General features: G+C 43.6%; 1 protein-coding gene across 1 annotated transcript in view; it reads right to left on the bottom strand.

Moving 5' to 3' along the window:
* LOC8023544 (medium-chain acyl-CoA ligase ACSF2, mitochondrial) overlaps window positions 1-26,649 on the bottom strand; it is a 71,494-nt gene that overhangs the window by 19,075 nt on the left and 25,770 nt on the right. Inside the window, exons 2-7 of the mRNA XM_029971699.4 lie at window positions 24,925-25,111; window positions 15,229-15,357; window positions 7,157-7,210; window positions 3,587-3,705; window positions 3,448-3,495; window positions 1,738-1,843 (exon numbers count right to left, since the gene is read on the bottom strand). Of these exons, the coding sequence (XP_029827559.2) occupies window positions 1,738-1,843; window positions 3,448-3,495; window positions 3,587-3,705; window positions 7,157-7,210; window positions 15,229-15,357; window positions 24,925-25,111 (643 nt within the window). The remainder of the gene's footprint in view (window positions 1-1,737; window positions 1,844-3,447; window positions 3,496-3,586; window positions 3,706-7,156; window positions 7,211-15,228; window positions 15,358-24,924; window positions 25,112-26,649) is intronic.

Here is a 26,649-nt window from a genome sequence, read left to right as displayed (position 1 = left end):
AAGCACTGTAAGAATTGCGGGTCGCATTTGATTGTTGTTTTCTAACGGCGCATTCATAGCTTTAACTTACGACATGCACCAGCGAAGACGAGACGCTAAAGCTCGTAAGTTTTGACAGTTTCTTCTGCTACGTAAAAGCTTATGCTTCTGAAGTGTGTCCTTGAGCAAGAGGCCCATGCCTGTAGCCTAGTGGGATCGTCCTACAGTTGATTAATATGAGAAAAAGGTTAAAAAAAAAACTGAAAACGAATCAACACTTAGAGAAAATTAAGGAATCGACAGCATTAGACTTTTATGGGCCATTTGCGATTCTACGACATCTGGAGGGGGCTCGCAGCCGCGGGATGTCTGCGGGCCACGTCCCAGCGAGTCACGGGCCTCGTGTTTGCAACCCCTTCTATAGATTTTGCGCTCCGTTGTAGCGACGCAGGTGAAGATAGACACAATTTGGTTCTTTCAATGAAAACATTGTATTACTAACGGAAGAACGACGCTCCAATTCTCCGGGAAATCAAAATGCAATAGGATGGTATACGAGTCTTGGGATGCGACTTTTCTGAGCTTATAGCAAGTTGCTGAGCATGTCGCATGAATTAATGGGGGAGGTAGTTTGTTACGCACGTTCTGAGCTCATTGCGAAATGCGTTACTTCCCATTTGTTTATTTAGCAGTTCGCCATATTCCCACAAAGCTACCTCGATTTTTTTGTCTTCCTTGACACACCTCGCAGGTCATCGAAACGCGCTCCTCAGTTGGGTTAGCAGACAGGCAAAGTCTCTTAATGACTTCCGAGACTGAATTCTTGGCCGCCCACGTACCTCTATGGTAAGGAATACTATACGTACCCCTCCAAATCGCGCAATACTGTGCCCGCCAAATTTTCCGAAAACGTAAAATTTGCGGAACTTTCGAGGCCGCGAAAATAAAGTTAACAGTATTTGCTTTCAACTTTGCCGAAAGGCCTAAGAGGACAGAACGCCGTGTCAAAGACTGCCACAGCCGCCAAAGCAAACAGCATCTATTTATAATGCAATTAAATGCAAAGGTGCAAACGAGCTGGACAAGAATGACGAAAATGACGCTCCGTTGCAGTCCAAGACGCGATGAAAGAAGCGATCGTGGACAACGTCGGCAGTGATGGCGTGAAGTCACTCAAATGTCGATGTAAACCGCATCGCCAACGAAGACGCAACAAGCGACTCCATCGTCGATGTGGAGAGTGTCACCAACAAAAATGCGACAACCTACTCACTCGCCGATGGGAGAAAACGAAGCCCCGAAAACCAAGTCGTCGTTTCGTGCGAAGGTGCCTCCACGTAACTTTCAGTCACGAACTTGAACTGCGCCTTCGGTTTTGGTCGCTCGTCTTGTGGGCGACGTAGTTGTCGTTTACTTTATCCGTATAGTGCACCAATTTGGAATGTAAACCAAGCTCCTTGTCCACGATAGCGAATAGGGACCAGCAGCGGTGGTGCTCCCGATCGTGGGCTCATATACCGCACAATGGCAGCGCCTTGCCCGATCATAGTGGCCAGCAGCACTTTCGAGCGCCGTCAAGGCAGCGGCTCATTGCTGCCAATAGCAATTTTGGAACGGGTCTATAAAGATTCTGCTCTGTATGGCGAGGCAAACAAAAAAAAGTATACAGCACGGTAGGTAGCAAGAAAACACCCCAAGAAGACAGTCGCATTCAAAGTTGCGTCGCGATGACAAGACGGAACAAAACCTCAAACCTACCGATGTAAAGACTATAGTCAGAGGGTCGTCCATGCCGACTTTCTTTTCTGCTTCCTCCAAGTTGGAGTTTCCGCCTTGAAAGATTTCTTTCGAGGTTACGCATCCCCTGCAAACGAAAAACAGTTCCGAGTTTTATGACGGTCGACCCTGCAGATAACGAGGCTTTAGCGTGAAACTTATCGGGGCAAAACACAAATGGCGTACATACGGATAAGGACGAGTCGAAGTGCACAGGACGTAAACAAATAGGCACAAGATTGACAACACAGGTCTCCCACGTAATCTCTCAAAATCTAAAAGCGCCATTTCACTGAAACTGTAGTCCCAGGGTTTAGAAGAAAAGAGAGCTACGTGTTTTCTCACCGCAAAAATCACGCAACACCAGAAGTCTTCGCCCAAATGTTGCGCTAGCGATTAGGACAAGATGCCAAAGTTTCAGAACTCACCGTTATTAAATACAAACGTTAAAAGCGATTTTTTTTTTTTTTTCACATTTTAAATTAGAAAATGGCGCCGAACGGTGCCCGCGAATACGTGGAGATGAATGACGAACGCTACTGGGAACATACCCCAGCTTCTTTTTGGAAATTTACGAAAATCACTGATACCGATTAAATAACGGTAACTTCTGAAACTTTGGAATCTGGTTCTGATCGCTAGCGCTAGATTTGAGCGGACACAGCGCTCGGCGATGCGTAGTTCATTTTTGCGGTAAGAAAAACACGATCCATTTCTCTTAAAAAACGGCCGTTATGTCGTTCGATGAGAATTGAACCAACACGAACACATTGTTTAAGTTCCAAGTTATTAGCCAACAATCATGTGCATTCCTGAACAAAACGCGTTTATAGCTTGCATAAAAATCGGCTCTGGAAAACAAGAAAAATCACGTCTTCGTGTTTTGGCTCCAACGCAAGAATAGTACACGGACAATCCATGCTGGGACCTCTACTTTTTTGGACTGTCCAGACAATCATGTGACAGCGCTTCATCTACGAGACCCTTTGACGTCGACAGACTGCACCATCGGTGCCAGCTACGCTGCGGTCCGGTCATTTCTTTCATAACAAAACACTCCCCCCCCCCCCTTTTTTTTTTTTTTTAATGATGTTTTTCAAAAGGTACGAGGGGCGTTCATAAAGTTCGTATTATTGGCACAAAACATTGAAAAAAAAAAAAAAACGGAACAAAACAGGCATCAACGTGAGCACGCGTCCCTCTAGTTTCCGCACAGTATAAACATCGCATGTTATAGCAGCTCGGAACGCCGCTAGGGAGTCGAAACACAAATGGCACCGCCCGTCGGTGCCAAACACATGCAGTAATCCGTTTTCTTTTTCATTTGAAGGCAAGCAATGCCAAGGATATTCATTCCAATCTGGGAGCGTTGTTCGGGGACAACGCCCCAGTTTATGACACTTCGGTTAAATGGCGCAGACGCTTCCAGTGTGGCCAAATAAGACGAAAGCATTTCAAGGACGGCGACCAAGTGATTGCTGAACTGGAGCGATTCCTGAACACTCAGAACGAGGAGTTATATAACAGTGGCCTCCGGCATGTGGTGCATCGCTGGAAAAAGTGGGTAACTTTTGGTGGCCAACATGCAGAGAAAGTCTCAACTCCTACTCAAGTTTTATTGCCGAATTTCTATTCCTTCGTGACAATAATACGAACTTTATGAACGCTCCTTGTACAAGAAAGGGGACTTACGGTAAAGCTTTATCGCTGTCGACGATTACGCACTTCAGAAATGGGTACCTGTAATGACAACCGTGTTCAGCATGCATTCAAGCAAAATGGATATAAAAAAAAAACAAAAAAAAAAAAACGAAGGGTAAACTAGACTTACTTGTTTGAATTAATGTGTCCCGGTTTAGAATCCTTGAGTTCCGGGATCAGGTTACAGAGTGTCTGGTAGTATTTGAGAGTTTTGAACGACTCGGGAACGTAAATTCCCTTGCAGCCGACCTGGAGGAAGATTGACAGATCAAACATGCTAGCTGCAATTCGTTTCGGCGAAATAAGGCAAGTATACCAATATTAAACATATTCGATCGTTATATACGAATGTATATATGTTCTATTCGTATACAGGGTATTCCTTGGAACGCCGGCCGAATCGTTCCTGCTAAAAGTATGCATCTCACAAGAAAAAAGTTAATCTCGTATTGGTCTCCGCCAACGGCTCTATTTTGCAAGATATAATAACATCCGCGGTGTAATTAGCTTATTCATTATTTCCGAGTCACTAACTTTCTAATTACGAAACTAAAAGGTACAACTCGCTTAACAAGAACACAAGACAACCGCCATATTTTTCGGCGTAAAAAAAAATCGTTCAATCGGGACGTGTTTCTAAGCTTCGGTTTCCTATAACAACGCACCTCTGCGCCAGATGTCCTAAAAAGTGCGACTGCATTCTTTCCTCCCATAGGGGGGAAAGGAAGTCTGGCGCTCGCCAGCAAACCGAGATTATGCGTTGTTGCAAAGACAATACAAGAATAAGACTGATTCTCGAGTTCACTTCTGTCATGCGAAGAACACGTGGTGCCCCGCGTTGGTTGCGCGCTTTGACCACGGGAGTGGGACAGCCAGATAATGCTGACGATTGGGTTAGTAGCTATTCTATTCAGTACACCAATAGCGGCACGACATGGACAGAATCAAAGACTGATAGACAACAGCGCTGTTGTCATTCTTCTTTTACTCGCATTGCAATAGGAAACCAAAATCTATACAGTTCGGTGCGCGCTCCATTCACAAAATGTTACGAGAACAGTCGAGAGGTGGGCGTTGCGGAAGTGTCTTTTTTTGTTTACGGAAACAACCCCCTGCCGCCGGAGGTTTCGGTCATGTGGAAAGTGATGAAGCTTAAAGAGATTGCAGCCGCACTCGCCTTGGCGGATTCCGTGCGAGCTACAGAGGTCCTCGAACAGTATCGACGCCTTCTGTCGTTATACGCGTGCACCCTATTACCGAGCAATGGTATCCCGATGACCGGAAGACTATCGTCATCGAAGCCCGGGGCTCTAATTAAGTTTGGGAGTTTAAAATAGAGACGAAAGTGCGAACGAAGCTCCGGCAATCCATACACCCAACACCGGCGAAGCCTCTCGTTCGGGACGTTCACTCTTTCTAACGCACCAGCAAGGGGGAAAACCACCGGCAGCCCTTTCCTCTTTTCTCTCGCTCTCAAAATGGCGCTACCCACGATAATACGGTCCATACAAATTCATCCGGATTGAGGTTTTTCTTTCTTCGAAACGCCGCAAAATGTTGCGCGAAAGTTATATATTTCTAAGCGAGTTTATTCAGCGATTTTCGACTATGCCCAGGAATTTTCTAACTGGAAGTACACCTTCAAATGTACTCATTAAAAATATTCATAAAACATTAACCGATTATTGCGAACGTAAATAATTTTACTGATTAGACCATTACCTGTGCGAATCGTAGTTTCCTCAAAAACAATTTGGCCAGCGTTTCTTTTTTCCGACTAATTTTTGTGGCCCCCACGAGGACCACAAGGTGAAACGGGTAAACTAGTTGTCGAATTAACTAAAACGTATTTAAATTTTTTTTCCTGGCATAATGTAGGTGGAAAGTTGACGCCTCGACCTCATTGTTTTGTAGCCGTGACGTGAAATGTTTATTTAAATAATTCGCGGAGGGCGCTACGGGGCGAGAAATACCATCCCTCTACTCAACCTCAAAACCGAAACTAACCAGCGAAGAGCGTCCGTGACGTCGATTCCTTCGGCCTGTGCTTGCACGCACCGTACTGTTGACGTCATCTGCAGCGTGAACAGGTTGCGGAGCAGCCGCAGAACGGACGGAGCGTCGCCGCGGGCGCGCTTCGACACTTAGCGTCGGTTTGAAGTCGCGTGCAAGGATGACATTTCGTTGCCCAGAGCGCCAACTACAAATTTGTTTCATCAAAATTTGACACCACGTCAACTTTCCAACAACATTATGCCCCAAAAAGATATGAAAATGCAGAAATTAATTGACCCTTTTAAAATGTTCGTCAAGCAACATTGATGGTCGTCATTTGTTGGGTACGATGCGCGTGATGGATCCGAGCGATACTCCACGGGCGATAGCGAGTACTTCGGAAAAGGGTCTGTTAAAGTGTTTTAGTTAATTAGCTAACTAATTAATGGATTTCACCCCTCTTCTATTAACCATCGTAAACCACTATTAAAAACCACTATTTTTTTATTTTTTTTTACAGTTTGGGTGAGGCACGCGTGTCAAAATTAAATTTTACTCTAGAAAAAGAAATATTTTTAGAGCAATTTTGACGGCGAGAGATTTATTTCGAATTCTGCGCGCGAAGTCCATGAAGTCACTGGTCATTCCGGAATGACCATCTCGGTCATGAAGGCGAAGCCGCTCTACCTCCCCTCCAGGCGCTCGAAATGCTGAGAGAAAACAAGTGCAAAGGAGGTGACTGCCGGCTAAAACGCGTCTCGCAAATCTTTTTCTAAAAATTACTTTTTTTTTTTTTTCGCGTAAAATTTATTTTTTGACAGGCGTGTCCGAACCAAACTGTTTAAGAAAAAGAAAAATTTTTTTCCTCTTCAGGGGCCTTTTAACCCACGTTGAAAACGCGCCTCAAGTATACTCCTTTTTTAGATTCTGGTACCTCTTAGGAAATATGTAAAAAGAAACTGTATATATACTGTAAACGACTATTTTCGCGGGCTCAATAGTTCGCGAACCTTGCGAAGTTTCGGGAATACTAAAGCGATGCGCTATGTGTTCGCTACCCTAAGCTGATATATAATATTGGCGATATAAAATTTTTCGCGATGTTCTCAAGTCGCGAAATTCGGTACCCACATGTATTTAGTCGCTCACAGTGTACGAATACCCTATGCGTATAATGGACATGCGCCAACAAAGGCGTTTGACCGCAGCGAAGAAACATATTTTGAAGACAAATGATTCTGCATGCCCGCATTGCCAAAATACTACAAACGCAGTCTATTCAGCCAGTCATTCATTTTCGAGTCGTTACCGGGCGCGGAAAATTCCGACATTCTTGCCGACATATTCAGACCAGACAATATACAAACCATCTTTCTAAGCTGTCAAGTTTTTTTTTTTTTTTTTTTTTTTTTTTTTTTGGGGGGTGGGGGGGGGGCAGTTAAAACGTACTACCCCACGGATGCATCTCTCCCCTGTGAACACAGCATCCTACTCAAACATTATTTTACAAAAATAAAATGTGTGTAGTATGTTTATAGAGCCTGAAGTTAGTCTGCCTGAACGGGCGACTTGTCTCTCAGCTGAAGATGAGAAATTTAGCCAGTGCGGTACAACCGCCAGCCTGGGCTTTTCAACGTGCACCACGCAGTAGGGATTATTTTACTGGGAACTTGCAGTCCAGCGCGGATGCGACAACGTGTCTTACCTTGACCAGACATCTCTCGAATTCTGCGGCAGTGTAAGCGGGATGAACGCATGCCTGTGGAAAAATGGAAACGCTCTTTCAGTCGTCTCCCGAACAATGATTGTGAACTCCTTCGCGGCAGTCAACACCGAAACCTAAAAGCAGCGCTGTACGCCAAACGACTTTCCTAAACCACGACAATCAAAAACGAAGCAATAGTAGTTTTCTTTCAAGTTAATAAAACTGCAAATCGTTTTATATACATATAGAGAGATTTTTCTTTCAATTAAAGGGGGTAGAATGGTTTTTCATTTTACACCAGCTTACTGCCACTAGTGGAACCCAAGAAGACTCGAAGGCAAGGCCACTGACCAAAAAGCGCCTTCGTCGCGGTGGAATTCCAAGGATAAAAGTGGACCTTTTCTTTCAGTCTCTCATTCACAAAAATTGATGACGGAGCTGTGGGGACAATGCCAATAACGCGAGCCACAGGACTGCGTCATCAAGCTTTGCGATCCCGCTGTGACGATACTTAAGTGCTGCTCAGACAGTGGACACTTAAATGCTCACAGGGTGGACACCAAGAATGCGTAGGCATTCGATTTTGGCTCGTGACAATCAATGCCTCAACATACATTCAGGTTCACGGTGGCTCGTGCCCAATCGCAGGGATGACGCGTGACTAGCCCAACCTTAATTAACAATGCGTGGAACTCGGCGCTCGCCAGCTGTGCTTTCCGAACCCCAAGGCGTGCCTATGTTAAAATCAATGGCGACGTATAATCGGCTCCAGATCACGTGGCCACCTTTCTGGCTGAGAGTGTTCGTTTTTTTTCGGCTTTCTTTTTGCGACTGCCATTGCGTAGAGAGAAAATGCAACGTGTGTTTCATATAGGTAATAAATGTCAAGGAATGATTCTAAGATGTGTTTTTTTGAAAATAGAAAAATTGTTGCATAGCCCCTTTAAACTGCCGCAAGCTTATCGAGGGTGTGTCCCGTTTCTTCTCTACATTTATTTTATTTATCCTCATACTTTTCTTGCAGCCGCGTCCACCCCCGCCCCCCTCTTTCTACTTGAGGCTAGTAAATGCCCCAAGAGCACTACTTTGACTAGTTAGTTATATAATAAATAATAATGATGATGGTGGAGGTGATGATGATGATGATTTCACATTGAAAATAAAGACTAAAGAGTACTGGCCTACGAAAACAGAAGCGTGCTTGTGTGTGGGGCCAGACAACCAAGTGAAATGCATGCTAATAACAATTCTGAGAAAGGAAGAAAAAAAACTAAGGGCACGCATACACACCACGGCATAAAAAAAGAAGAACATGGCGAAGGAATTAAACAAACAAACGCCAACATTGATCTATGGCATCTATGCAGTCCAAATGAGAAAGACTTTGTATATATAACCTATTGTACAAACGCAATTTTGCACTTGACAAGATATGCAATAAGACAAAACAAAAATATTCCAACGCCGAAGCTACGGTAGCAATGATTCAGATGTCTGGAACCATTTCTTTAGTTCTCTCTTAAAGGGGCCCTGCAATTTTTTTTGCGGTTTCCACGTCTCTTGGGGTTCGGGCAAGCCGGCGGGCACGGAGAGAGTAACTAAATATTAGTGCGTCATATTTTAACCGGACGACGCGGAAACCTCCTCCACCTACGGAGGCGACCCGCGTTACCGAAAGCGCGCAAAATGTGACCTCTTTGGTCCTGGGCTTACTACTGGTCAGAGCCGCTAAAAAATTCTTTTTAGTCTAAATACAAAATATAAGTGGCGCGAACCGTTTCGATTATTTATAAAAGTATTTATTGTTTAGTATTTTAGCACAGAAAAAAAAATGCAGTCTAGAAAGTACGGAAACAAGAGATGACCCGTCGACATGCACACCCGGCACCAAGCGGTGGGAAAGGCGGCGCATACTCGAAAGGTGTATAAGGATCAGCCACCAACGAGCGGCGAGCGTAGAAAGGTCCCGGATGTACGCAGCGGCGCTGCGGTCGTATGGACTGGAGGATCCGACTGGTTCCGAGCGTTTCCAAGGCCTTCGGCGAGCAGCTTTGTCTTGCGGTTTGGCATCTTGGCGATATGGTAGCGCGAAGTGGCTCCCGTTCTGAACTGATCTTCACCCCGTGTTTGCTATCGTTTGTGGCCAATGAAGTGTCATGCCGAGTAAGTGTTTAATCGCGCAGCAAATGCAATGCGAGCCGCCCTGGCTGCCCGCTTCATACAGCCTAGCCACAACGTGCTTTAGTGGCGCCCTCTGGAGCCGTCCACACGGAGTGCGGCAGCCGTGAGCGCTCGCTGCGCTCACTACCCCTCCTCTCGTTCACGGTCACTCAAGCAACCAAGGACGTCATGAAAGAGGTTATTTTTTGCTTGTTTTTGTAATTTTAATTTGCCTATAACTTAAAATAAAGCAAAATTCGAGAAAAGAAAAGCTTCAATAAGTTACTACGTTCAGTGCGCTCAGGTTCGGTGCAAATTAAAAACCAGTAAAAAAAGTCATTGAAGGGCCCCTTTCAGTATTCTGGTGGAGGTTAGGTTCATCGGGTACTCTGGAAGTGCATTAAATAAATAAGGAATGTAATAATTACGACGCTTCTTTCAGTATAGTTAAAGTCCCGCGTTTTCGGTTTTTACATTTTTTTTTTTTAATTCAGCGTACTTTTTACGATGTTTATTTTATAATTCAATTTTCAATTTTTTTCGGTGTATATTTATACCTATAAAGGTTTACCGTCTTTTTTCGGTGAATATGAAATAAACACAAACAGACACCGGATCAGATGATCCCTGTAGCTCTGATATTTGTGATCGCTCAAAGAATAACGGAACAGATACATTGAAAAAGAAATGGACATTTTGGGCAAATCTGTGCAGCTGTAAAAGAAACAAGAAAGAACAACAACACAAGTACAGACAAGTCAGATATGAAGCCTATGTCCAAAAAACATGGAACTTGACTTTCTGTACATCAGGATTACGTGATATTATTGTAGTAAACACACGTGTACTTTTCCAGGTTCTCGTTGATCCGCACTCTTTCTTTCCTGTTAATATCAGCCTGAGCTTCGAGAATAACACTGGACACTGGCAGGCTGAGGAGGTGAAGCGCTGCCTGAGCCACAATCGGCCAATCAATCAAATCTGACCGACAAAAGAGACACGGTGCGACGTTTTGAAGCACAACATATTTCGTGCACTCACTAAACTCTGGCTGCAGAGCTTGCATTAAGTAAGTCTTCCTTACAACGAGTTTGAAAACAGGCTCGTACATGGAAAAGTCATGGGGCATTTCGGACTTCACGTTCCGATCGATAATGCGCACATTAAACCATAACGTCGTGATGGCACCCGTGTATCCCATACATTTAGACTAGTCTTGGTAGACACTGTCGTTCCACTTTTTCGCCACGGCTCTGCGGTACTACTGGAAGGTCGGTCAAATTGACCTTTTTCGGTTAACACCGAATTTTAGAAAATGGATTCGACGTACTTTTAGCGGTTTTTATCGGTTTAAACTGAAAACGCCGATCCTACAAACTGACCTTTTTCAGTTAAAACCGAATTTCCGAAAATGGACTCGGCATACTTTTATCGGTTTTTATCGGTTTAAACCGACAAACTCCGAACCCTAAGTATATTCTTGAAATTAGGCACCTCTCAGTACGTCTCTAATCTCTACATTTATTCACGGGAGTTTTGTAGGTATTAATAAAATAATTAATTTGAATCGCAACGTACGTGAAAAAGTTATAAAAAAAATAATATTCTCAACTTTTTAGCATTCTCTTTCGTTTCCAATACCTGATATACGTTCCGTATGATATATTGTTCACCATATGTTTTATGATCTTATCACTCACTCTTACTGAGAGTACAGTGTAATGCCGTAGCACAACGCGGATTCCGCTAAAGCTTTAAACACCGGTAGTCTGTTCTTTAAGCTACAAACACTTTTCCTTCTATAGATATGCAGATATGACACGCAGTTTCTTTGCTACAAATTCAACCTGGACATCTCATTGCATGTGTTCTATATATATATATATATATATATATATATATATATATATATATATATATATATATACCTAAATATTTAACAGAACTATCGTGTGATAAGGGTTTACAGTAACAATTAATACACTGTGCCGAATGAAGGAAACTATTTGATGCCATTAAAAGGCGTTTGTGTGGGTAAGTTTCGTTTTTGCAACATTCACCAAAATACAATTAGCAGCAAACCATCAAGATAGCTTATGTATGTCTCTCTGAAAAACTGAAATGGCATCATCGTACTTCTCTAGCACTAATACCGTGCCATCCTCATGTTGGGAAACCTTTGGATGTAGTGGCAGAAGTCCTCGCTCATTTGTATATGTGTTAAATAGCATGGACCCTAAAGTGCTGCCTTGTGGTACACAGAATTGGACTCACTCTGGGCTAACATTATCATAATTTTAACCATTTGAAATCTTTCCTTAAAATAATTCTCGAAGAATTTATGAAACGGACCTCTGATGTTCAACCCATTTCACGATTATGTGAGCGATAATTGGTAGGATGGATATAGGTCTGCAACTCCCAAATTCTTGCTGTTGTTTTAGAGCGCAGCTCTTAGGGGCCCGTTTCCAGCCTCAGCGGCGTCGGCGTCGCCGTTGGCGTCGGCGTCGGCGTCGGCGTCGGCGTCGGCGTCGGCGTAACCGCGCCCCTCCCTCTCCTCCTCCTCCCCCTCCTCCTCCCCTCCTCCTCCTCTTCCCCTCCTTCTCCTCCTCCCCTCATGGTGTAGTATGGTCCGGGCGGGTCACGTGACCTCGGGGGGAGGGGGTCACATGACCCGTTTCCAGCCTGTGCGGCGTCGGCGTCGGCGTTGGCGTCGGCGTCGCCCCTCCCCCTCCTCCTCCCCCCGCTCCTCCTCCCCCGCCCAGGTCACGTGACCCCGGGGGGTGACTCCCCTCCCCCCGCCGAAGTCACGTGACGGCCCGCCCAAGGTCATGTGATCCCGTCCCCTCGAGGTCACGTGACCCCCCGGACCTCTGCCCTCCTCCTCCTCCCCTCATTGTCTGGTTCGGGGGGGTCACGTGACCTCGGGGGGAGGGGGTCACATGACTTCAGCGGCGAGGAGGAAAGCAGTACGAAGGTGGAGGAGGGGGGGGAGGAGAGACGAGGAGGCGGAGGCGAGGGGAGGAGCTTGAAGGACGAGGAGGTGGTAAAGGAGAGGGAGGGGGAGCAGGAGGGGAGGAGGACTAGCAGGCATGATCACGAGGGAGGAGGAGGAATATACCCTCCACTCCTCCTCCTCAAGAGCTGCGCTCCAATTCGGCGTTACAGGAAGTTGTAAACGGCTTTCACTTTTTTTTCTTCTTTTTTTATACAAGGGTTTTATCACTGACACTTTTAAGCCTTTTGGAATATTTCCGGAATGCAGTGTGTCATTGACTATTTTAAGCAGAATGTGGTGTACTTTGTCAAAGTTGTAGCGGATGTACCTATTCTGTTACTGTCAATTCCGCGCGATTTAGTTACTGAGTTTGAGTGTATTACCCTTGAAAGCTCACTTTCTGTGTGAGGTGATTAAAGTGTAGCAAGGAATTCCAGTCGTACCTCTGAATTAAACTACCTATCTTTTTGCTATCTAGTTTAGCTTCATACTCATTTTCTTCCGAGTTTTCAAGCATACTCTACCCTAGCACTGAAAACCGGTTATGTAATGATCAGCAACCTTGTTTGACAACTCCCGATAACGTATTTAAGTTGCTGATTTTGACAATTATATGGTCAATATCCATGACCTTGTAATTTTATTACCACAATACTTTTCCCGCATATAGTCTTAAATTACATTTTCGAGATCAAAAGAAGATAGGGTGTCAAGATAGAACAACACTCCGTGTTTTGCCTCATTTGAGATATCAGCATTAAAGTCACCTGCAAGAACGAAATATTTGTTATCACATTTGGGAGCAGTTTTGCCAATTCTTCATAAAAAGTATTTACATCTGAACTGGGTGGTCTATAAACTGCACATACTATATAAGGTAAACCAGCCTTATGCACAGTTGCCGCGCAAACTTCGGTGTTTTGCAGTTCGACCTGTGTTCTTTCGGACAACCATTTGTCCATTTATGTACAATATGATTCCCTCCTACCTTATCTGCATATGTTATAGGAATGAAAGCATGATATAGACTAAAAGATGCGCAAGATGCTTCGTCTGCGTTTAGTCCAGTTAATATGAGTATATCCAAGAGATGAAGTCTGTCACACAAGAGCACCGTTATTGGATCGAAATGCTTGTAGATATACTTCTTACATTTACACGCAATAAAATTTTCTTCACATTGATGTAACCTTCCTCCACCATAGACTTTTTTTTATATAAGTGTAGCATTCGTGGAACGATTCTAAAGAAGATTCCATGATCAGTTGATTTTCGTAAGATATCTTTCCCTGTCAATCTAGATCCCGACCGCGTTCTCCTTCTGTCTTACAAAGATCTTTCCATTCCTTACCCATGTAAACTTCCATGGTTTTTCTTTGACGCATGCTATAGTTGTCCACAGAAATTTCTTTAGTGCAGGGGCTAAGTTTTTAATCATATTATTGTTCTCGCTTCGAAGAGTAGCCCGCATCCTTGCCAGAAGGTCTCTCATGCGCCTCTCGGTGAACCTCACCAGGATAGTTGCTGGTCCACCTTCCTTCGCTTTGAGCCTGTGGGCAGCTTCAATGCCTTTGGTTGAGATTTGTGGTACTTCTAAATTAGTTGTAACGTTGTTAATGACTTCCAACGGGTTTTCATTCGGCTGTTGATTTACGCCGTGAAGTTCAATGTTCTGCCGCCTGGAATACTGTTCCGCGTTGTCGACGGCCTTTCTTAATGCCCAGATTTCCTCATCTCTTTGAGTTATTTTTTCTTCCGGTTTACGAACTTTCTGTTCTAGCTCTGATTGTTTTGTCCTGGCTGTCTAGTCCAGCAATTTGCTCTTCGTGCCTCGCTGACTGAGCATCCATGGATTCCTCAATGCCTTCAATGGCATTGGTGTTCGAGTTTCGGCAGCAACTGATCACCTTTTCTGGAACTCGGGAGATTTTTCGATTGCGTCCATTCTAATAAGAAGGCCAGTCAGTTTACGAATGATCAATTCATTTTTGCAGTACTTTCCCAAGGCTCTCCTCCTGAGTGTCCCGCCCCAACGACTCCCCTGATTCCTAAGGAGACGCAGACTCGCGCTCTGCATGCTCTCTGCATGTTCCACACCACCACAGGGAAATGCTGTCAGGGGCCATTGTTTTTGCGAGTTTTTCGTTACTCTGGAGCATTTTCTTGTGTGGTAATGGTTCGTGCATTCCTAACACCTTAAGCAAGCAGCATCGGGTGCCACCGGTTTCATGCATTATAAACAATCACCCCTCTCGTTCATTTTAACGACACACGTAGGCAGACCAGCGAAATGCGAACCCGCACACCCACAACAGAAAGAAATAAGTGGTAGCCTGCAGGCTTACCTACAAAACCAAGATGACTTAGTATCGGTGGCCATGCATTTCGCTGGTCTGCGGCGTTCCGTTCAGCGACAGCGGCTTTTGTAGTCGACATACATATGAAAATTCTAATGAAAATTCTAATGGTCTTATTTACACTATGTCCAGTGCACTGAACAAGCCTGTTTCTCGCGCTGTCGTTAAAAGGTGCAAGCGTTGCATTGCGCATGCGTTTAATGCGTCCACACACTAAACTATGAGCTAACCTTAAAAATCCAGATTAAAGTAAAGCCCTTACTCCTTACAAAAGGGGACAAACAAGTAGGACACAACGAAAGAATCAGAGTTGGAGAGATGGGCTAATTCCTGGGCCACAGGGGAAATTGTTCAGCTTTCTCTTTTGGTATGGACAATGACTTTTGTCCAGGACAGGGGACAAAGCTGATAAATATCCTCCGTGGCCAGGACATTGCTTATCCTTTTCCTAACCTGGACAAAGGAAAGCCATCTACGGCTATGTCGCAGTGAATTCAAACAACGAAATCGCCCGCATCTACGTAAGGCGTAGCCACAGTAGGTGTCGTGAAACTCACGGAGACAATGCCGGCCTTTGCCATGGCTCCGTAGAGGACGACCCAGTTGTAGGTGTTGGGAGACCAGATGGCCACAGAGTCCCCCTTCTCAAAGCCTGCAGACAGCAGACCTCGGCACACTTGGTCCACCTTGGAAGAGAAGAGCGAACCCGATCAAAGATTAAGAATGTACAAAAGCCCCACTCTTTTCAATATTTTCGTTCTCGATACGGACGATTGGGAAGAAATGTTTCTCCCTTGACACAAGCATGAAGGCACTATAGTGGGACTCAAGTATACTTACACGCAACGCCACTGACCAAGCTTCTTTGTCACCGCATTATTTCAAGAACAGAACTAAGCTTTCTGTTCTTCTTCAGTTTCTTTGGCAAAGCTCGACGACGAAGTTGTGGGAATAGCATTGTTGGCGTTGTCAACAATGCAATCTCCGGAATTTCGCTATCAAGCTTTGCGACCCGCTCGGGGACGATATCTAAATGCGACTCATGCACTGCACCGCGCTATTCGCAGAACGTTTTTCAGAGAGGGGGGGGGGGAGGGGGGAAGGGGGGGAGGGGGGGGGGGGGGGGGCAAACCTTATTTTTTTTTTAAAAAAGTCAATCTTTTTTTTTTTTTTTTTTTTTTTTAGACTGGAGCAGTTTTGGAATAACGGGGCAAAAGCGTCGCTGTGTCAACCCAGTATGGCAAAACGGGCACTATAATGTTTTATTAGGATGGGAGTCCTTTGGTCGTGTTATTTTGTTTTCATCGACGAATAACGTAGGACTGTCAACTTTGACGGTGGTGGTATTATGAACACCACGGCTTCACGCTTTAACCGTGCTGGTTACACAAACCATCGAGCTTGACGCTCCCATCGCACTACTCATCCATCATACAGACGACGGGGTGTTCGCCACAGACGTGATAACAGAATTATCCGAGGATACGCCTCACGCCTGCTCGAAGCCTGGTTGCTCCAAACATACGTATGCCACGTATGCTCTGAAAATGCCTGCCCTCTGCACAACGTTTTTGTATGACCTAGAGCCACCAAATGAACCACGCTTCCGAGTAACGACACTTACCCATCTCGGGGCTTAGAATCATGGTTGCCACTTATCTGATGCTTTCATCGGAAACGCTTCTCCGTCCTCCACAAACATGTGAACAGTTCGCGACAGAGCAAAGCAACATATTACACGCGCTTCCTAACACCGAACCTAATGCTGAGGAAGTCACACTTTTGAGTCATGACAATCGCCAGTTGCGTCAGCTCTGCACAAGCACCAAGATGGCTGCGCCCACAACAATATCGGGCATATATATATATATATATATATATATATATATATATATATATAAAACTGAGAAGAAAAAAACCTTTAGTGAAAAACGGCAACAACGGACGATTTAATCTTCGACGTTTCGGCCGGAGTCCGGCCTTCGTCAGGAAGGCCGGACTCCGGCCGAAACGTCGAAGATTAAATCGTCCGTTGTTGCTGTTTTTCACTAAGGGTTTTTTTCTTCTCAGTTTTATACCCACGCCTTCGGCCTCCCGCCACCATGCCCGTTATATATATATATATATATATATATATATATATATATATATATTAATGCCCACCGACATGCCCTTTTCGAAGGCCTGGGCATCACCAACCAAGAGACACGCACACACACGTGTATGTGAACATGCACGTCGCGCAATGAATGTTTTTTCCGGTGCGGACACATATTTTATGGTGACAATGTGCATCCGTCGCTCACGGATGAACGCACTTCGTCCCTGTGAGCGAATAAGGTACATTCAGGTATAACACATTAATCGCACGATTGTATATGTGCAGAGCATGGCAGTAATGCACGAACGATCCATCACCATTTTGTCCTATTTTTCGCGCAAACCCGAGCGGATGACACCAAACCTATTACTAGTTTCAACTGGAATGTGCGTTTGCGCGGCACCGACTTGGGTAGTAACGTTTGTAATTGTCGTCAGTTGTGACTGAAAGTTAATAATCGTCGAACACGCAGTGACGCTCCAGTTGTGCACCCGATCCATCTCCATGACGACGGAGGTCAAAAACACGACTTTCATAACAGACTGCACTTTAACAGAATGCGCACGAACAGGCGCTCGAAGTCATTTCGAGACAGCTGCTAGATTAGTCGAAATGTATACGTTGTAGCAACATAATATCTCTTCCCAAGTGTGCCGGCGAGGCGATTGGTCTGGTGCAATCCGAAATCGCCTTTGACAGGCCTAAAAGAACAAAATAATCCTCTAGCCAACTTGAAATCTGGAAAGAGCCGTTTCGATTGCCTAATTTTAGACATTTATTTCTCTCAGATTCGCTGAGTTAACGTCGTTTAATAATCGACATTTTAGAGCCATAGCCTATAAGGGCTGTTTTTCTTCTTTTTTTTTTCCCCTTTCAGCTTTTTTTTTTTTTAATTTACGATTAACTATAAACAAAACCAAATAAAGAGATTAAAAAAATTTCACTGTACACAAAATATTCGACACTAAATGTAGTTACTTCACTACATGACCAGTTTGTTTGGCCAAAGAACGGCCACTTATTCGTGCGCAAAGCGCACGAATAACTGGTTTGTGCGAGAGTGCAATCGCTATCGGGTGTGAAGCTGACCTAGATAAAATATGTTGACCGTCAGTATAAATTAGACGCCGTGTTTGATTGCTCTGAATGGTGGACCTGGTGAACGACTGTCGCTATCATGATGCTGGTTCTTTTCGTAGCTTCAGATCTGTGAGGCATAAGCAGCCTGCCTCCTTTTCCTTTTATCACTTAAATACGTGTAGTAAAAAAAAAAAAAAAAAAGAAGACGATGTCAGTATTTTCTTATCCTCTTTAAACCATTAATGCCTTTAATGAGGTGTGGTAATATCGATGGTGTGGTACAATTCGAAGGTTACCGATGCGAAGCTGTATATAGAAGAAATTAAAAAAAGGCGGTGGTGTCGCCCCTTATATAAAGAACAATTTTGTTTAAGAGGTCACCCCTGAGTACACCATTATTATTCAAAACTTTGAACCGCTTTTTCTGAAATCAGACGCGTTTGTGTTTGGTGTTATCTACCGGCCCCCCTCTGGGGTGATGAGTTCTTTCGTTTTGTTGAACCTATGCTGGAGTTCTTTCCGACGTTCAAAATGCCTGTCGTAGTTATGGGCGACTTCAATATTAACATTTTGCAAAAATCTAATGTAGTTAATGAATTTATTGGTATTATATACTCAAACGATTTCTCAAATATAACTGATCACTCGCATTACAGATTCTAGTGAAATGCTAATCGGCATATGTTTAACGAGCTGTTATAAAAACGATACTGAGGCAGGCGTACTCACAAGTGACATAAGTGATCATTTATCACTGTTTTGTTTTATTCCAAAAAGTTTGTCGCATACTGCCAGACAAATGAATACAAACACTTCCGTGCGAATCCTTACCCAGAAAAAAAATTGAGCACTTTCGTCAACTTGCAGCTTCAGCGGACTGGAGTGAATTATTACAGATGCTAAATCCCAATGATGCGTACGATTTGTTTCTTAACAAAATTATCAGCTTCTATGATTGTGCATACACTGTCGTAATAATAAAGAAGTAAAAAAGCAAGAAAGCCGTGGATAACATTAGACCTATTGCAAAGAATTAAGGCACGAAACAAACTATGTCATGCATTTATATTAAGCAGGGACTTATCTATTTTGCAAGAGTTCAAAAATGTTAGAAACAAATTGGGTGGTGATATTAAGAAGTCTCGCATTCGCTATTATACTGATAAGTTCGCAGACATTTGCTACACTCTAAAAAAAGTGTGTATCTACTTTCACGCACAACACTCGCAGAACCAATCAGCGCAACTTACGGAAGCAGCTCAGAGAATGACAATGCCGAAAAATCTGTTTAGACCAAAAAAACGCAGACTGAGTTGTGACATTAAGCAATGCAAGCGTGACGTTTTGCATTGCTTAATGTCACAACTCAGACTGCGTTTTTTAGTCTAAACATATGTTTCGGCATCGTCATTCGCTGAGCTGCCTCAGTAAGTTGCGGTGATTGGCTCTCCAAGTGTTGTGCGGGAAAGCAGACGCACGGGCTTTTTTAGAGTGCAATCAAACGACCACTGAAAATTTTGAAAATTCTACATAAAGCACAACCTTACGCCATACTACGTTTCTTCACCCTACTACCCCCACAGAAATTGTCAGTCTAATAAGCGATCTTAAAAATAGTTATTCCAGCGGTTTTTATGACATATGAGCGGTGCCAATTAAAGCTAATTCAGATTTAATAACTGACGTAGTCTGCCACATAATCAACTTGGTCTTATCTAGTGGAATCTTTCCCGAAAAATTTAAAATTGCTACAATTTCCGTTTTGAGCAAAGGTACGTGGTGCAGTTGATAGTATCAGCAATTACAGGCCAATATCAATACCCCCACTTTTTTCAAAAATAGTAGAGAAAGTAATAAATTTCAGAATAATTAATCAACTTCGTAAATACCAACTAATCTCTGCAAACCAATATCGATTTCAGAGAGGTAAATCGACTGAGTCAGGTTTACTTAACCTCTGAGAAAAGCTTATCAACAATATAGAAAATCAATCCTACACTCTAGGCATCTTCGTAGATTTTAACAAAGCTTTTTGACTCTATTAAACATAATATTCTATTTGATAAACTACCACACTACGGAATTGGAGGCCTTTCGCCTAATCTCTTGCGCAGTTATCTGTCAAATCGTATTCCGTTCGTGGTAGCTAATAGTATAGCATCAGACACTGAATATGTAAAATTTGGTATTCCGCAAGGATCTATATTAGGACCTATACTATTCCTTCTTTATATCAATGACATTGTTGCTAACCCCATACTTTACGCCAATAACACGAGTGTTTTTTTGTTCTTTTTGTTTAGGGACCTATTCTCTTATTCATGTCACAAACACATGGCTAAAAAACTTATCGGAGTGGCTTGATGCCAATCACTTGCTTCTAAATGTTAACAAAACAAAATATATTTTTTCTTCACTTAATAGACCAGTAAACCTTACTACCGAAATAGTATTTCAGTCACGGTCAAAGAAAGGGTTAACGAATACAAATTCTTAGGCATACATTTTCATGAAAACCTTCACTGGACATGTCATGTAAATTTTGTGAAGCGTAACAATGCACAATCTATTGGTATGCTGAATATATTTCGTGCCTTACTACCAATATGGCTAAAGCGTCAGCTCTACTTCACTACTGTTCATTCGCGACTGCACTATTGTTTACTTATTTGGGGGTTACATCTAAATGTAATATGACTAGTTTGTACTTAATCCAGACAAAAGGTATACGGTCTATTCAAAACCTATCAAACCGTGATCATACATCCCAATACTTTGAACAACATCGTATACTCAATATCGAGGCACTGTATAATCACCGATTGTCTGAGGTTATATTTTTCCAAGCTAAAACTGACCGTGAACTATTCTTTTTTACACATACGAATACTTATGCACACTACAATTCTAGAACTATAAACTTTATAAAAATCAGAACTAGAACGAATTACGGTACGCAATTACCATCTTATATTCCTAACCTTCTCAACCTCCATCCTGGTTTAATCGATGAAATCGATCATAATTCAAACCTTTTGACTTTCAGAAAACAATCAAAAACATATTTTCTACTTTCCGCACAATATTGTTGTCTTCTAAATTATGTGCACAGATTTAATTGTAGTAATCTAGGTCATATATTTTTGTTGTATATTGCTGCTTGTTTATTTTTTTCATTGCAAGAGCATATGTAGTGTATGACCTAGTTACTATCTGTGTTTTTTTTTTATGGTTAACTGTAGTAGTACTGTACTACTCGTCTGCCTGCTGCATCTGCTGCAAGTGTAGTCTGATGCTAGGGGCCTGGTCAGGTGACTTGTTGTCACCTTTTGCCTCAGCACCACGACAATCCTGTATTGCCAAAAGTTACAATAAACAAAACAAAACATAAACACCGATTTAGGCACTTATCATGGCATGGCACAATCTCTTGAATTCCCTTCTCAAGGAAGGTTGGCGCCTGGGTTCCCAGTAATCCCATCACGGGTTCAACAAGACCACCAGTGTTGCCAGATTGGGCTATATATAGCCAAATTGGGCTACACGTTTTCCTAGTTGGCGTCAACATTTCGTGGTTGGCTATGTGGCTATTTTGGGCTATTTCTAAGAATGCAGCGAACTTTTGTCAAACTTCGGGTTCGACGCCGAACTTTGAGGTTCGGCTAGTTAATTTTCGAACTTTTAGTCAGTTTCGAAAAAAATTGTTTCTCTTTTGCCTAGTCGAGAGGAGAGTGAAGCGATGCTTTCAGAGTTCAAGCGGTCTCCCTAGAGCGCAGTGGAGCAAACCATACAGATTGCACTATTATCACAGGCACGGTAGCGCGCCTTCAACCCAGACGCATATGGCTCTGCCCGGTCGTAGACTGAACTCTCCAAATGCTGCTTTAGTGGCCATTATAAGAATCTTTGGGCACCCAAGTTTGTAAAAATGAGAAGTCCGCAGTTTCACCGCTAAACACATGACTACCTTCCAGTCGTTGCCCACGCCAAGAAAAGACAACACAATCAGAAATAACGTGAACATGAATGGGTGACACTAATATCCTTCACAAAGAAAAGGAGACGGGTGAGATATTGGTAAGGACCTGAGATTTTGGGTTCTGGTTTTAAATAACCAGTGTTCTTACTGTTCTGCTTCTGTATTTCCGTTCTTTTCTGTATGATCATATCTCCCGAGCTTCACAATAAAGCTGTCTTTGTGTGTTTTGTACTTCTGAAAACCGAAGGAAGGGCCGATTCTGTACAAATTTCATCCTTCCGAAGCTTTTTTTTTTTTTAATTCATGAGTAACATAATGTACACAAAAGTTGGTGCATCTGAGGGTTGAAACAGAGTTTGTAAGGTGTATTGTATGAATGTGAGAAATTGTGAACATAAGGCTTAAAAATCATTGTTTTTAATCTTGGCTATTTTCAGCTATAGTTTTTTTACGGCTTTGGCTATATTTGGGCTATACCTCCCAGTCGTTTGGCGGTTTTCGGTGGGACCATCTGGCAACACTGAAGACCACCAGTCGCCACAGACGTTCTTCCCTGGCCCCCACCGTCTGTTCATCCTCCCCGAATCCCTCCATGCGGTTTCCTCCATATACATTACACGTCCTTGGGCGACCGATGGTCCTGTTAAAACCAGGCGGGGACCTTCTTTGAGAAGGGAATCCGAAAGCTTGTGCCATGTCATGATGAGAACCATAATCATCTGCGCAGTGATTACGTGTAGAAGTAGCTGGAGTGTGCAGCGACGTTCTGTATTTTAGAACATTTTTCATCACTCCTGCGTGTGTGTTTTTGCTTGTTTGTTTCAGTTAGTTTATTGGAGGTGTGCAAGAGAATAATAAAAGAGTCCACGTGGATACAGCGCAGTGCTAAACCAGTGTTAACTGAGCACCGTTTTAGAGACGCCGATGAATCACAGTGCCGATACAGCAGATGAGAGTGGTTTCAGTGGCGCCGTCTCGTACATTTCGTACCGGAAGCCCGTTTCACGTGGTGCGATTTTGTCGGTCTCCGATTGCAACAACGCTCGTACGCCAAGATAAAAAAATAAAATGGATGTCAGTTGAAGTGCGGTGTCGAAGTGGCCTTATGCTGCACAAGATTAAAAAATATTGTACCAGTTTTTTTTGTTTTTTTTTTCTTTTTTTTTTCTTTTTTTGCACAGTCGTTGTATGCAAAAAGCCTCGAGACGTTCCAAGCAGGGTCACTAAATGTTGGAAGGAATTATCAGTGCTTATGATTCCGGTGACTTGTTCCCGGTTGAGATTAATTCATGTTCGATTGCGTGCTCAAAGAACACCGCCGAAGCACCTATAGGTTCCCCAAAGTCGTCAAGACTTGCTTTTCTCGGAACGCAGTTATCTCGCTGTGACAGCATACAGGGAAGCAGACCAGGGTCTCTCGACTCGTCAAACACAAAAGCTGGGGCCGAAGTTCACTGCTCGCGCTGATTGGACTATCCCGACGATGACTGTGCGCTTTTGTCGCCGACGTCCAAACAGCGCGCTCCGCGTTTCGGCTCCAACTTTGTGTTTGACGATCCTGGGGCTCATGGAGTAAATCGATTTCGACGCGGCGAGCAACCTCGCGGTATATTGTAGGCCAGTGGTCTCAAACTCATTTGAGAGTGGGGGCCAGATACCTAACATTGAGAAGGCCAAGGGCCAACTTTTGACGGGGGAGGAGGAGGGGGAGGGGAGGGGGGTGTCAAAAGGTTTAAAAGAGATGAGACCTCGTGTTCTATGCTTTTTGTAAACGCAGTTTCGACAGTGACATTTTTTTATATTTCATTTGTTTATATGACTACTTTGGGGCCATGACCTGATGTGATAAAAATAATTAAAATGACACCGCCCCGCCAACGTTCTCGCATTTTTAATAGAACAAGAGAGCAAGTACACTGTCGTTCCCGTTGCTCAATTCACTCAGGAATTAAGCAAGCTCAACATGTGTCTAGAAAAACCATCAGTTCATTTGACAGCTCTTGCTTTCCTGGCGCGTTCGATTACAATACCTATACTTGTCTTTTAATCGTGATTTTTTTTTTTTCTTTAAGGTGAGAATTTCGAGCTTGTAGCTTGATTCTCAGCAGTTTTTCCTGCTGATCGAGAGTTCGCGCAGCCGTGATGCATCCTTCAACAAAGAGCTCGAGCCTGCAGTCTAGCAGCGGAATAGTGGTACATTATAAAAAAAAAAACTCGGAAGTAGAAGATGAAGCGAAACAAAGGGCAAATGAATAAAGATAAGTAAAAACTATATAAATACGTTAAAAGAGCGAATCGACTTCACGAAAGAAAATGAATCGGCGAGATGAGATCACTATGGCGCATGTCATTTCTAGCGCTCAAGACATGGGAAGCGTGACTCGCAGCCGCTTGTCTGCAGGCCACGTCCCAGCGAGCCGCGTGTTCGAGACCCGTGTAGTAGGCTGTCAGAAAGAAACCTCAGTAGTGAGAGGAGGAGCTATAGCATACTCAATCGTTTGTTGAAGCGGGTTCTTAAATCATTGTTTCCAGTTATCCGAAGCTTTATCTGAAACCTCAAAAAAAGGTTCTCCCAAAACCGGATTAAAAAATATGGCAGCGATTTTCATTTTTGATGTTTAATTTATAAAATGCAGTATTTAAGGAGCGATCGTTTAGGGTTGTTTCCAAGATTTGCAAACAGTCTTTTCGAGAAGTGAGGAGCCTGTTGTTGATGTTGTTGTTTTATCCATTTTCCCCCTCAATTTAGCGGGAAGAACCGACCTGATGCACAAGTCACGTGACCCAACGTCACGTGACCTACGCAAAACGTCAGTTTTCAATTTTCCCGCTAAATTTAGCGAGGAAATTGAAGCGGTGTAAAAGTCTGTGACGTGCATTTCTTCGCTAAATTTAGAGGGGGTAAAATGTGAAAACGGTCCGGCGACAGTGCAGAATGGTGCCTACTACAGTTATGCTGCGGGAGGCTTAAATAGAAAAGACAAAAGAAAAGTTACTAAAAAAAAAAAAACTCGTAGATGCGTTTGTTTAGGTTTCCTCCCTGAGAAGTCCGGTGTCCGGCAAAGAGAATACGTGTAGCGGGCTGGAACTCACGTCTTTCTTGTACTCCGCGAAGGTCACTTCTAGACTTTCGTTCATGAACACCCAGCCGGTCCGGTTTCCCCACTGGGCGGCCGTGGAGTCGATGTGCGCCCCGAAGGTGCCCTCGGACAGCGTGAACTCGCAGGGCTCGTACACATAGCTCGTCGTCAGCTTCGGGTTTCCGCCCGTGGACTTCAGCCTGAAACAGGAAACGTCGTCCAGGCATGGGCGGGGAGTCGAAAGACGCAACAAAGTTGCCGCGAGCGGACAGCGAAACAGGGACAGAGTCACAGTAGGAATTTTTTGTAGACCCGCCACTACTGCGCATGCGCGGCGCTAGCTTTGCCTGCAGAGTTCCGGATTCCGTAACAGGTTGCGGAGAACGTTAAGGGACAGCGGAAACGACTCAAGAAAACTCCCTGATCACCGCTATCAACGACACCCCCCCCCCCCCCCCCTCCTCCTCCAAATAAAGAAAAGAAAAACGTTAGGGAAATTAAATGGCGAGTAAATGTGCGCAGAGGATTAAATTAAAAAACGCCGTAGTTCGAAGCCCGAGTCGGGGGAAAATATTGACTTTCAGATTGACCTTGAGCATTGCTTTTCTTTGTTTTGTAGGTTTGTTGTTGTTGTTGTTGTTTTATCTCAGTGTTCGAGCAATGGAGGAAAGTGGGCTCGCCAAGGAGCCCCACCCCGTCGAGGTTATCGCTTCCAAGGCACGTGCGACCTTGGTCCAATGCGCAAGCCTGCTGACGAATCCTCCGCCGGACTATGGCCGCGTAGACGGCGATGATAAGACGGCTCCTTTTGGTAGGGCAAAGTCAATGCCACAGAAATGGTACGCGTCGCAGAGACGAAAGATACGAGAGTGAAGACCGGTGCCCAGAAGTCGCGACCAGGATCGGATTTAGGGATCGGGCTTGGAGGAGGGCGAGGGTGCAGAAATTCGACGTTACAGACGAATGTGACGCGTAAATCGGACGAAGCATTATACAGATCTATTTTGATGAATAAAAAAAGAACGCTGGTGTATGTCGATTTTTTCATTTAAAAATAACTCCCCCTTAGAACACTTAAAGAGCGCCTAAAAAGAAAAGAAAAATAAATGTTTTTTTTTTTTTTTTAACAGTCTGGTTGGGACACGCGTGTCGCGCGTGGTTGGGACACGTACATGGATTTTACGTACAAGTCTGAACAAGCACTATTCGATTTTTTTTATATATATCTTTTAACAGATAAGGCTAATTCAACATTTGGCAATTTCGAAAGTTGCGGGCACCGTTGCCCAGATTGCTTTTTTCTGGCTCTCAGTATGGCCGTTTCTGCATAAACGGGAGATTTCGTCATTCAATTAAAAAGCAACAAAAGTTAGGCTTCGAAAATTTCATACAAGCAATTAAATTATTCGTTTTAGGAAAAGAAATAAAAAAAAATGTACCGTAGCTAACACCAGACTTCAAGCTGTCTAAAAAAGCAAGAAATATCAGTCATATTTTTGGAGCGAGCTCCTATTTGTACTCTAAAGAAAGGTGTCGTCTTACACCATTTTGCCGCATATAATGTACCCCAAAACTTTAATTCGACGTACAACGCACTATAGTCGAACAGACGGCCCCAAATTTAACGAGGGGCTTGATAACGGTGCGATATAACTTATTAAGCAGCTAAACTACGTATCAAAAACTGCAGAAAAGCTAATTAAAAACAGGTTTCGAGTAGAGCCAAGGAAACCACAAT

Source organism: Ixodes scapularis, unplaced genomic scaffold, assembly GCF_016920785.2.
Source record: "Ixodes scapularis isolate PalLabHiFi unplaced genomic scaffold, ASM1692078v2 PGA_scaffold3__209_contigs__length_174095766, whole genome shotgun sequence".
NCBI lineage: Eukaryota > Metazoa > Arthropoda > Arachnida > Ixodida > Ixodidae > Ixodes > Ixodes scapularis.
The sequence above is the reverse complement of the archived record's forward strand: the minus strand, read 5'-3'. Positions and strand labels throughout refer to the sequence as shown.